The sequence below is a fragment of the Hippichthys cyanospilos genome, chromosome 8 (genome assembly GCF_059441005.1).
Source record: "Hippichthys cyanospilos isolate Australia breed blue-spotted pipefish chromosome 8, RoL_Hcya_1.0, whole genome shotgun sequence".
Lineage (NCBI taxonomy): Eukaryota > Metazoa > Chordata > Actinopteri > Syngnathiformes > Syngnathidae > Hippichthys > Hippichthys cyanospilos.
The window spans coordinates 7,114,998-7,128,449 of record NC_142376.1 but is presented as its reverse complement, the minus strand read 5'-3'; the positions used below and the strand labels follow the sequence as shown (position 1 = coordinate 7,128,449).

Here is a 13,452-nt window from a genome sequence, read left to right as displayed (position 1 = left end):
AGCTTTCAACATGAAAAACACTGAATTGATTTGCCGCATTGAAAAATTCATGGCCTCAATGTGAACAAAACCAACAACTGGTGTTCCATATGTTCAAATAAATACATTGTAGTGGTTCAATTTTACACAAATCATCTTAGTGAATCCTGTCTGTATGTGTAATAGCTGTGCACACAGGAAGTGGGCGCACACCATATGTTGGGGAGATGTGGCAATTCTTCACAGCCTGCCGTTGAAAAGGGAGCGTCCAAGGCAATGTTATGGGGAGGAGAATCACCTAAGCTGATGCTTGTTTCATGCTCCTCACTCATGTTTTGATTTCATTTCTTTTTAATAACTTTTGTACACCATAATTAGGCCTTCTTGGAGTTGCTGTTCAGTATTATTCTGATGAAGAATAGAGGTCCTGAAATCAAGCCTTCCCAAACAACTCACTCAGCAGCCTGAAGAGTTTGAGAAAATTAGCTCCTAACAAAAGTTTTACTGATTGACCTGGAATTGAGAGAACACAGTGCCCATGTAGAGCAAAATAAACAAATAGCCCAGTCAACCAGGATCTGTCAATTCGGTGACATACATGGCTGTCATCAGACAACAATATGTAAAACCTGAGTGTTACAGAAGACCTGCTAATCTCCATTCGCTTCAGATATTATTTCATTCACGCAATCGCACATAATACATTTTGCAGCCTCGAGGGCGAGTTGTAAACGCTTCACTTCTGCCTTTCAGTAAGAGAATCTTTGATTTGTTTTCTTTCATACACGTTGCCAGATTAGACCTGGCCTTCTCGCGGCTCACGTTTATCTCGGCCCTACACACGAGACTGCCATGAGAACGGTTGGTAAATAAATGAAGGGCGCGCACCTCCAACTCTATTGTAGGAGATGGGAGGTAGAGATTACCAGACCTTTTGGGGAGGGGGTTGGAAAGTAGGAGAAAACTCCCCTGTGACATATTGAGTCAACTTGAGCTGTGGGTACCACCTATTTCTAATGTTAATAAAAGTGTTTGTTATATGTTATATATGTGTGCGCAAGTGTATCACATGAGGGCAAATAGAGGAGCAGGGCATCTGCACGCCGCGCACGTCCGCAATCCGATGTGTCGCCTTCGTCTCAGGCCTCTCATAGCGAGAATTTCTCCTCTTAATCCCCTCTGACTTCATACATTCAAAAAGGTCATCTCTCCGCCAACACATGGCTGCGCTGTGTTTGTGCGTATAGAGTGAGAATAAGAAATAGAAACCCATTCACATTGTCCGTATGAACATCCCGCTCTCTCTCTCTCTCTCTCTTCGCTGTCTTGACGACTCCCTTTCCCCAAGCAAAGATTTTTGGCCTAGGCTTGTACTTATGAGACATTTTATCATTTAAAACTATTTTACAGACGCTCAGGACATCATTATAGTAGTATTCCAACAATGAGGACAGAATGATTCCAGTTTGATTCTAATATTACACATTAAATTATTGTAGTATTCCAACATTCAGTAAGAATGATGGCATTATTTCAACACCCTTTACAGAATGACGCTATATTCTAATGTTATGGACAGAAATATGATATAGTCATAGTATCCAACCATAGCCAACCATCTGTATTTGTGGGAGATTTGTGTGACTCTATTATCAGTCGGCCACTGAAATGCATTGGAATAGCCTTGGCTCCTGATCTTCTGACGTTGTTGTCAAAATGATTGCAGTATTTCAGTACAGTGCATAGAATGAAGGGAGTACTTCAAAATTCTGCATGAAATATTTCAATTCATTCCAAGTACAATGCCACCATGTGGAGACAGTACTGTAAATAACAAAAATGTACCCTTCCTTGTCACTAACCTTCCAACAGCTCTTCGATCTCCTACAATCAATCCTGTGCATTCCCACCTACCTTCATTCCTCCCTCTAGAGGCAGGGGCATCTCTTGGCCAAGTGTGGCCCACCACAGGCCACTGACTTCGGGTAATTAAAGTGGCTCAGCCCCCACCCACGGTCACAGGCAAGTGCGGCTGGGTGATAAAGGCACAGTGCCATAATTACATGGACAGCCACTAAAACAGTCAGCTAGCCAGGTGCACAGTGGCGGTGGGGCGCTCAGAGTGTGTGCATGTGTGTGCGTGCGTGCGAATGTGTATATATAAGCAACTGTACAATTGCATGTGTGAGTGAGTGCACGTAGGGGGTCAACACCCCCTTGTGATCACTCTGCTGTAGTTAAGCCCTCTGTGTTTAAGCTTCCACATAGGACCATTCAACCCCTACACACACACACACGCACGCACGCACGCACATATGCAGAGTGAACCCCTGCCCGGCCGCCAGCCAATCATTCCCCACCAGTGGTCTGACTCCTGCCGTGAGTGTGTGTGACCATCAGCCATTTAATTAGAGCCAGCCACCATTTGCCTAATTTCAATAAATAAATAAATAAACACTGGATCAGAACCCCCCCCCCCCATCCTAATAAACAAACATTCAACGAGGTGCTCAGAAATAAATGTGGACACACAAGTAAATACACACAAACTCGTGTGGAAATTAAGTATTCCAATAAACTTATTTTCTTTGTATAAAGAATGATTCTGTTTTTCTGGAGGTGGGCAAGCTTTTTTTTCTTAATATTACAGATGGACCAGGTCGTTTGATGTGAATGAAAGATTGTCTATTTTGATGGTGATTTTTTTTCAGATTAAAAGATAAGGTCTTTTTAAAGAGTAAATTGGTATTTTCCAGAATAAATGCATTGATATTAGAATAAACATGTATGTTTGAAAATCATATTAAAATACGATTTGCAAAGAGACAACGGACTTAAAAACCACAAACGGAATGTCCTAATAGTTCATGTGTTTACCTTAGGGGAGGAGGAAGCCAGTTCTCTCCCCATGACCACTGCCACAGGACTGGGCCCAACTGGCAAGGTTTTTTTCTCCCCGTCCTGGCCAGGGCAGATCTTGGGAGTGGACGTCGCAGGACCCGACGGGCCCGGGGGTGCGGGAGCTTTTCTCTTATGGCTGCTGCCTGCGTCCAGGAGAGCGGGACTCTGCGTGGGACTCGTCCTGGGCTCGTAGAATGGGTTGGACCTGGTTGGAAATTATAAAGACAATACCATTAAGAATGTTACTTTATTTCTTTTTCTTTTTTGTTCAGATTTAGTAATTGATTCATCGAAGATTGAGTAATTAATCAATTACTCAATCTTCGATGAATCAATTACTAAATCTGAACAGTTTTAAATTGTGTGTGTGCGCGGGGTGGGGTATAAGGGGTCTTCATTAGTTGAAAACGTTTTAATCCATCGTTGGTTGAGTTGTTTAATTCAACTAACACAAAGTTGCATGCATTGGGTGCAACACAATGAACAACACAGGTGAGCTCACAGAAGAATCAGGCGCACTCAGGCCAGCTAATATCCTGGCTTCTCAAGGTGCACTACTGACTGACTGACTGACTGACACACACACCACAGAATGTTATCAATATGGAGGCATGCTTGCGGCAGTGAAAGCCCCCCACACACAAGATACTCACTCAGCATGTGACAAAGCGGCACTAAATAAACAGCAGAATTGGATGGGGCCGACAGCAGTGACAGAGGAGAGCAAAGCAAAAAAAAAGGTCTCAGTGGAGCAACATGTGCGGCTGAAGGTGCTCCAGTCAAAACACAACACTGCTCCCTTGAACTTTCCATTCTGCTGAGAATGACCTCAAGACTTAAGAGGACTGTCATGCCAATCAATAACATGTCAAGATTTTTGACAGCGTCGCTCAACCACATGCCTGTGAAGACCACTGAGACTACAACTCAACAACTGAAGTATAAAAGCAATCATGTTTGAAAATATATTGGTTGGTTATGGGCCAAACCACTGGAAGAGTCGAGATGTATTTCGTAACACGGCTTGAAATTTCCAAAACAATATTAACTGCTTGATGCACGAATACCATTAGAGTGGTGGGTACAGAACAATGATAGTCCAGTCTAAATTAAATGTCTTTGAGTCTTGACTGCGGTCTGTGACTTTGGCGTCTATTGGTTGATTCACACTTAGCTAATGTCAATCAAACTGTACCAGAGTTTGCTTACAAACGGTCTAGGCCCAAAGTTTTCACACAATAACTTACTCATCAAGCTCCTCCTCATCGTTCTGTCCAACGTGGGCGTACAAGTACTTGCTCATGTCCACTGGTCGAACCCCTTTCCTGGGCCGAGCCTTTGGGGGCTCGGGTTGAGAATTGCCTTCTTGCGCCGGCTCGTCAAAGGGGTTGCCCGGTGTCAAATCACGTGTCTCCTCCGTAGGCTCGTCGAATGGATTTGAGGCATTGTAGAAAGATTCTTTGGCCCGTGAGGCAGACGGCTGCTCAGAAGGTTCTGTTGGAAGGGGAATGTGTCAGTTTCTGCCCCAGAAAAATGACTCATTAGCTGTTAGTTTTAGATGCAGAGTTCTTGAGGATTAATTTAAGAGTGGGATGAGTCTACAAGATTAGAGAGATTGGAGATAAAGGTTTATGGACTTGAAAAATTGTAGCCACTCGTATGTCAAGGTTCCACTATATTAATCTAGGCAAGAACATTCTTTTGGGGAGTATGGTCGAGTATGGCATTGGCCCCAAAACACTGTAAACAGTGAACGTTTACCGTCAATGTACAATACCCTCAACATAATGGTCAAACAACGAGCGTGTCCAATGGGAGCCCATACCGTCCTCGTCTGGATCGCCGAACGGGTTGAGGTGGTTGGCCTCCGGCAGGTGGTCCTCAGGCTCATCAAAGGGGTTGGCGAGCATGGCCGGGTGTGTTTCGCGGTCCTCGTCCTCCAAGAAGTTCAGCTTGTTGATCAGCTCTTTGGTGGCCAAAATATAAAGTTAATCAAGACGACCGAGAAAGAGTGTGACAATTAGACATGGGGTACCAAAATTATTTTTTACATGTAGAAAAACAAAGCGTTGCAGTTGGGAGTGAACCACATGGAAGCACCGGCTAAACTTGACTGAGCTCCTTTCTGTGAACATTGGTGCAATTAGTGGGTGGGTTACTGTGGGAGACAAGTTGCGAAGTTGCTACGGAGACGCAGGCCGAAAGAGCTGACACTTGACCACTTTATCTTTGTCGTCCTCGCCGCGGTCGCTCATTTGCATGGAGACGAGGGGCAAGTAAAGACGTGCGACAAGGAGATGCTGAGACTGGTCTTGAAAGAGCGTCATCTCTATTTGCGGTATCACTATGTGAAGTGGACTTCACTGATAAGATGGGTGGCATTTACAACCCATTTTAGGCAGACAACTGACTGTGGAGTCATGTATGTATGTGTCTAAGATGTTGGCTTCTTTTACAAAGCAATCTGAAAAAAAAAAACACAAATACTTGTATACCAATCCAACTCAACGTGATCTTATCAAATTTTAGCTCAGTCTACAAACATAGAAAAGATAAAAAAAAAAGTGCGACAAGGCTCTGGCTTGGTTGGTCAACACACTGCAATTGCAAACTTGTCATTTTCATGAAGGTGAATGGATGAGTCTCATTCAGGTGGCTTCATAATGGATACTGTTCTATTTCAAGTCAAGATCACTTCGAGGACAACAAGAGTAGATCATGCATGGAAAAATATAAATAAATCACATATATAACATACCCCACACCACAAAACTGATCACTGTAATCAGTCATCACAATGGAGGCAACATGAGCATGACCATCAACACGACTCATACTTTTTAAGTCTTGTCTTTTTAAGTCTTTGGTTCACTACCAATTGCAATTGAACATAAAAAAATGTACAATGAAAAAAAAAAGGTAATACTTTCAAATCAACTGAGAAGGTTCACAACACGAACACCAACTCAACGCTACATGGAAAAAACAAAACCATAAAAATACTGGTTGAAAATGACGTTGAAAGAAACAATGATGAGCCAAAGTAAAATAAACTGGAGGTGTCACAAAACCAGACGAGACGATTTGGGGGAAAGTTGGGGGGGAAAAAAATTTCAACCTTGCGAGGAAGCGACAGGCTTAGTGGCCGCCTTGAACGCTCGCTTAGGAACGCCGATGCCATTGTCATCATCGTCATCGTCGCCATGTAAGCAGCTGAGGGCGTTCAGCTGGTTTACTATCTCTGTAGACCGCAGGACCGCACGGCAAAGAGGGATGAAGTAGAGCAGTGAAGACGTTGCAGAGAGCACACAGAGAAACAGCAGCTACACCATATTTTGACAAAAAAAGCAGTGGTTTCGAAACCGAACCGTATGAAAAAAGCCTAGTGGTCCACAGAATAATTTGCAAAATTAATATGGTAACCATAGTAAACTATAGTTCAGTTGTATTTTACTTTGAAGTGCAATGCATTGAACAATTTAATTAGTTATGTGTGAACTCATTATTAATATCATTATGTCAATCGTAAAATTTCTACCAACTAAATTTTTGAGGTTGTACTCATGAAAAGTTTAAGAACCACTGAATATAACATTTTGGCGTCCACATGAGTCATGTTTATTTGAGTTTGGCTTGCAAGAGGGTCCCTTGCAAAGATTTCATAACTGTTTTGAGAAACCCTGCATTCATGAGAGCATCATGGGAGTAGCTTGTAGGTACAAGTTGGTGGGAGTTTTGGCTTTTCTTAGCGAGACGCACGCTAAGCGAAGCGTGGCTGTAGGCGCTCGATGCGCACACATACAAATGAGACAAAAGAGCGGAGAAGAAAGCATGAAGCTGAACAGGAGGCAGGAGAAAAGTTGGATTAGGCTAAGCGGGAGGGAGGGGAGGACATACATTGCAACACAAGATTGATGCACGCACGGTGTGAATTTGCCAATAGGTAAAATACACAATGTTTTATAAACAGAAATTGAAGATTTGTGTGTTTTGTACAGATTATAGGTCATGTTAATGATTAATCTATTGATTATTTTGTCTGGGTATGTTTGATACCTTTTTTTCCAGACACACACCAGTTCGAATATGCAAGTCTTGCACAAATACCACTATTTTTTTTTGATACATAAAATCCTCCCTGAAACAAAACATTTACAGATCATTTTAAAGAAAGACTACAGGAATACAATTTTTAAAAAAATAAAATTTCTTGAAAAAAATGTCAATTTTCATTTTTTCTAAATTGTCATTTCTATCTTTGAACTGTTCCAAGAGAGCGGCTGATATTAGTATCAGATACCGTTGTGAGTACCGATACCTTGGGATAAAGCCAGTTATCAGCCCGGTACAGATACTTGGTACCATTACTCGCCCATCCCCAATTTTGTCGATCAATCAAATTTTTGAAAATGTTTGAATTTCTATCCATTCATTCAAAAACAGAAGTTTAATGCTCAAACATTTTTGAATGATTCCCTTACTGGCTCGGTCTATAAAATTTTCACCTTTGTTTTCAAATCACTTATTCATTTGGGGGGTGTGGACCATTGATAGCAACTGTTGTCACAGGAATAGCATTCACTAGGTTCTAGTTGGAAGCAGCTAGTTGTTACCTGTGATCTTGGCTGCCTTCTCTTCCTGGTTGACCCGGTTCTCCTCGTCCTCCTCGTTCTCCTCCTCGAAGTCATCCAGGTTTCCGATGTCGGCCTGCTTCATGCTCATCAGGCTGGCCAGGCTCTGCATGTCCTCGTCACTGCAGTCGGAAGGCAATCACATCAATACAAATGCATATCATGCTTGTAATACATTAAAAAAAAAAAAAAAAAAAAACACTCACAAGGCTATACATAACCTTGAGAGATTAACATGCTGCAGATATGTGGGGGAAAAAGGCGAGATTATGCACAGACGTAGCAATGAATAAATGGAAATACCGCAGTGTTGAATTTTTAAGCGACAGGAAGACGGCGTCCATTTCAAAGGATTAATGTAACGCCGCCTCCACCTCTGTCACTCTCTAACTTCTCGACGTTTTCAACCTTTTGTCTCATCTTGGCCTTCATGTCCCCACTCCCCCGCCACACATTATTTCATGCCGTCCCCCTCGAAAGCGCCATCATAATCTTCTCTCGCTCTGTGTGTGTCTGTGTTCTTTGTGTTTGCTGCTTCCCGGGTGCCGGGCTTCAATTGAAGCGCCGTGATGGAGTTTGTTTGTGTGTGGTCGACTTCATTCCCTGAAGGGTTAACAAGGGTTACGCGCCATCGACCCGCCGTCCGCAACACAACAAAGGCCCCCGCCGCTGCGTGTGTGTGTGCCTTTAAATGAAAGTTATCAAATTAGAATGCACAAACGAGAGGGAGAGTGTCCTAAAATTAAAGTTGCTCGTATCAAAGACGAATATGAGAGAGTGAAGAAAAGAGGCTGCGCTGTGAGTGATTGACAGTATGGCCCAAATTTACAATTAATAGTTATTTCAAACACATACACAGTGGGAACAGTAGCACTGAGCAAAACGGCCTTCAGATAAAAATTTTATTTATTCGTTCATTTGTTCATAAAAATATTTTTAATTTTAGTAGCTCTCACTTTTGCTTGCAAAGAAAATAAAGGACAGTAGTTGAAAAGAACTATAAATGAAATGTTTCATATATATAAATATATAAAGCCTTACATAATAGTATTACAATAAACTTAAATTGCACATATATTTTTTAAAAAGTGAAAATTGTTTGATTTCCATTGTCTGTTTCTAATGCTGCATTCTGACCAAACATGAAAAATTGTTTTGCTATGCTGTCATTTGGCTTGTTAATATATTCACGTATGAGGCGGGAGTGGGCTTGTTGTGCAGTTTAAAGTGGATCGGGAAAGGAGAGCACATGGCAGTTCCTCCTGCAACATTTGACAAGCCTGATGAGTGCTCTTGCTTGGCTCTGTTTTTTTATTGAAAGTTCAGCTAGCCGTGTTGCATATCTCCAGGTGTCCGCAAACTGCCCGCGATGGTTCATTCCTGCCCCCTGTGTAAGACGGTGAACGTTTGATGAAGCTGATTGGCTGTCGCGACGCAAAGCGCAACATTTTTTTAACTTCTTGCGACCAGGCAAATGAGTGGAATCTCGTGTCGCTTTCGAAGTTGCATCGCTGGAAACGCGTCCTTCGAGTCGCCCGACGCGCTTTCGCGCCTTGTAGTGCAAACGACATTGACATCAAATGAAAACGTCATTTTTCCCCTTCTGCATGTTTGTTCTGAACACAGCATAAGAGGGAAATAAAGGCAGTAGTTGCTTTTTTTGGACAGTAGTCATTAGTAGGCATGGGAGGATAAAATATCACCGTATCACAGTAATGACATTACAGCTCTAATACATATCATTTTAAAATACTTTTGCTGAAAAGTCATCTTTCACCATAAAAAACGTTTCCACCAATTTATGTGAAAACCCTTATCATGTTATTGATTTATGAAACAGCTGGAGAAAATATGTAAATCAAGTGTGATATGTAAAGTATATGTCATATATGCATAATGGTTAGAAAAATTCCTAGAAAATCACAATGTTCTATCGCTTGTAAACTATGCGATACATGTGATACTCTAGGGCTACCCGGTGCCCGCGGGCACCACGTTGGTGAACCCTGTACAAGAGGGTTCATTAGGGTTATTTTGTGAATTACAGCTAGTTCCACTTTGTCACCATGTTGTTGATGGAAGCAGTGTATATATAAGCGTGCTTTGAACGAAAGAAGACGTCAAAAACAGTCCACAGCAAAACAAAAAAATATCTTGAAATAAACGACAAAGTTTTGATCTAGGCAACTAGACTTGTTTTTTATATTAAAAAAAGGCTTCTTCAGGCTTTAAACTTTGGGGTTTGAGTCACACCAAAAAAATGGAACCTGCATTGACGACTGAAAAGAAAAAAAATGCATACCAGTGACAAAATATATTTAGCCGATTTAAAACCTCCAAACTGACGATCAGCCCATGTCATGAACCCATCCATGCCTAGCAACAAATAATACTCAAACTAACGGATAGGCTACATTGATAAACTAGTCTATGGTGTGTTCTTACGTGGCTTTGCCCTCCCGTAGGAAGATGCAGGAGAGGGAGAACTGCAATGTGGCCGATACAACCTTCTTGGAAAGCGGCTTAAACTTGAGCTTGACGTCCGTCTGTGTAGGCATAGGGCTGGCGTACTGCTTCATGTTGATGCTGCTGGTGGCCAGGGCCTTACGTCGGCCAGATGGAGACTCCTGTGAGAGGATGGAGATGCAAAAAGTCGGTGATTGATGTGAAGGAAAAATGCAGACCTGACAATATATTACAACACAACTCAATAACAGCCTAATTTTACACAGCTGAAACATAAGCCCTAGCATTTAACAGCCTGTGCTTTAGAAGAGCAAAGGAAAAACAAGTGTGAATCAGGTATTAAACCACACCCCTTGTCCAGCGTCGCAGACAACATTTCCACGGAGCTGTTACATCAACATTAAGTCAAAACGAAGGAAAGAAAATCCAATTTTCAGCGCATATCTATCTGAAAGTAGCACACAGTTGGCAGTGGAAGATCACCACAAACGCCATCTTGTATCCCTGGTGAATGGCGCCCGTAGGAGGACCCCTCTCTCATCAGCTCAAAGCACAAACAAAGCTAAAGCACCGCTTAGGCGCAACGTGAATTGGAGAGCCCATATACATATACACAAACGCGGGGGTTCGATAACGCCACGATAACATCCGGTAACATTTTCCCAGACGTCTTCACACGAGCAAATCTCGGGAAGATCTAGCTCTGTGAAGAAAACTCAATCTGGCGCCTTATCGCCAAGGTCCTCGGGGGATTTATTCATACATAAAGAATGAGGGATTCAGTGGTAAAGACGCTGGTCATGGTGGTGAGAAGAGGCGAAAGACAAGAAATGTGCGCTGCATATTATGGTGTGTCGGTAAAGCGCAAGAAGTGGAACTGCCCTTCGCTCTGTCTAGTCAGTCTTACTCCGAAATCAATGCAACTCAATAGTATGTCAAACTCATTTGAAACATTATCACATTCTCAACATTTCTGATTTCAAATATTTTCCACCTTCACTTAGAGGAAAAAAAATGACAATGACACAAAGACAAACAAGCTTTAACTTCTTTTTTTTCTCTATGAGGATTTGTTCTCTGCAAACATTAAATTGCAACTTCATTCATAAAAATATATATACACCGTAATTAGTGTTAAGGTAGTCCACATCAGTGGTCTCATATTGAGAAAAAAAACTTTGAAAATATCTGAATTCATCAATAAAATTAATTCAACGCTCATTCCTAAAGGAGGAAGTGAGTCTAACTAAAACATTTAGCTATGTAGAATGAACGTTGAGATGGCAGATTGTTAGCGAGCAGCCAAAGGGCTTTAACATGTTCTGAGGAAGAAAGCATTACATCTTGGGCCAGATCTGTTTAACATAGTAAAGAGGCGCATTCTTCTTTTCCTTTTTTCTTTTCCTGCCATTGAATTTGGCAGGGATCGACGCTCTCAGACTTCCCGCTCACTCAAAAGGATTATGTAAAACCCAGCCTCTCTCAAGGAAGGGCCGTTTCGTAAAAGCCGTTTCGGAACCTACAGACATTCATGGCAAAAAAAAAGAAGAAGAAGAAAGAAAAAAAAACACTTTTGGAGGACATAAAGGAAAGTTCCCTCACTGCAAGTGATCATGAGAAGAAAGCTTTCAGGTCTAACGGCATTTTGCCCCTGCAGGACAGCCGGGGTGGTCTGCATAATTTCTTTAATATTTGTATCTAATGTTGTAATTCTTCCATCCTCCTTTGGATGACACACTCAAATTCAAGCAAATTGCACTGAGTAGTTGGTCACAGCCCCAAAAATATAAAGAAGGAAAAAAAAAAGTGACGATGATTGCAAATGACATCACAGTTACTCAGCTCAGGTAATGACCAATCACGGCTTAGCTTGGAAACATGTCAAACCCAGCGTCAACAGTTCTATCTAAGGACAGGGTCAAGATGAACTAGGATTGCATAAATGGGTAACAATGAACTAAGCACATAATGATAACAACCTAATATATGATTCCCTTCACACAAACCCAGAAAGTGAGCCCTGATTGGACACTACCCGAGCCCCTGTGACTGTGATGTCATTTTTAGTCGACAGCAAGTGGCAAAATGGCCACCTCCTAAAATGGATAGATTTGGGTGGATTTAGCTGAATAATTTATATCTCACAAATACTATATTAATCAGAATTTGGTGTTTAGTTAAGTCGGGTGCATAAAACCTTTTATTGTAACGATAATTCTGACTTGACTCCCCTTTTATTTATAAATTCTGGGTACTTCAATCAGTATCCTAGATTCAGTATCCAGATTAGCAACAACTACTCCCCTTCAATTTTCCGTTCATACACCTCGCACATCTCTTTTCATCACTACCCGCAGTCATCATGCCTTCCATCTAACACCTGCGGCGGAAAATAATGAAATATAGAAAAGTACAGAGGAAAATCGGCCACTTGACATTTTGACGCTGACATTTGAGCCTCGTCACTCGAGACGTAGCAACTTGTCCAAAGAACAGCCCGTCGGGAGATGAACACCAAGGCTGAGGGGGAGGGGGAGGAGGGGAAAAAAACTCTTATCTCTCGGCAGATTACACCCAAGCTATTATACTAAGCTAATAGCGCGTGTAGATACTTTATGAATGAATTTGCTAAATGCGGCAAACACTTAAGACGAAGGGGATTTGCTAAAGATGACAATGGCGACGAACAGAGCGAGGGGGTGAGGGAGGGGCTCTAATGGGAAATACTTAAGGATATGCAAATGAGGCAGCAAAATGAATGACATAAATATTTTTGAGAGATTTGCACCGGAGCGTCAAAACAATGGAAATTGCTTCCCTCTTCCCCGGATGGTGCTTGTCAATCAAATATAAAAAGGTGAAAGGGGTGGAGGGGGCAAGGAGGGATTAAAGTGACAGTGTGTAAGATGAATGGAAGGAGACAATGCGGAAGTTTCATTTATGACAAAGGATAAGACAACAAATGTGTTTTTGGTGAATAACTAATATTTAATAATACTTTTAGTGTGCCACAATGCGATGAAGGAAAAAGACCAGGTAGGGAGGGAGGGGTAGTGGCTATATGCTGCCCCCTGGTGGCACATCTTTGTACATGCAGCACAGTGTGGAAAGCAGTCAAAAGTTTGATTTTAACTGGGCTGGCAGTGAATGGATTAACTGGTTCAATTTCTGACCAAATTAATCTTTGACATCTATAGCCACCAATGGTAGTAAATTACTTAAAAATAAACGGCTGATTTGATATGAAAAAATAAAAAAATTAAAGCTTTCTGAAGGGGTTTCACCTTCTTATCAGACCTTGACTGAATCCAAACATTAACCTCAGAGTGGATCCATGCTTCCCACAGGCCATAGGGACCAAGCAGTTCCACAACTAGGCAAAAATCTGCATAAACATTGGCACTTGTTACAAATGCAAAAAATATATATATTTTTCTCTTTTAAGCTTTCAAAAATTCTCAAATAAATGCTGACA

The 13,452-nt window shown here is 41.7% G+C and overlaps 1 protein-coding gene across 4 annotated transcripts in view; it reads right to left on the bottom strand.

The window, feature by feature from the left end:
* The window catches only part of ehbp1 (EH domain binding protein 1), a 109,151-nt gene that overhangs the window by 73,043 nt on the left and 22,656 nt on the right, over positions 1–13,452 (bottom strand). For 2 of the 4 annotated variants that reach the window (XM_088421268.1, XM_088421270.1), the window contains exons 6-11: positions 9,957–10,138; positions 7,494–7,633; positions 5,999–6,121; positions 4,706–4,846; positions 4,128–4,374; positions 2,857–3,085 (exon numbers count right to left, since the gene is read on the bottom strand). In XM_088421268.1, coding sequence (XP_088277394.1) covers positions 2,857–3,085; positions 4,128–4,374; positions 4,706–4,846; positions 5,999–6,121; positions 7,494–7,633; positions 9,957–10,138 — 1,062 coding nt within the window. The remainder of the gene's footprint in view (positions 1–2,856; positions 3,086–4,127; positions 4,375–4,705; positions 4,847–5,998; positions 6,122–7,493; positions 7,634–9,956; positions 10,139–13,452) is intronic. The other 2 variants (XM_088421269.1, XM_088421271.1) reach the window with 1 other exon arrangement.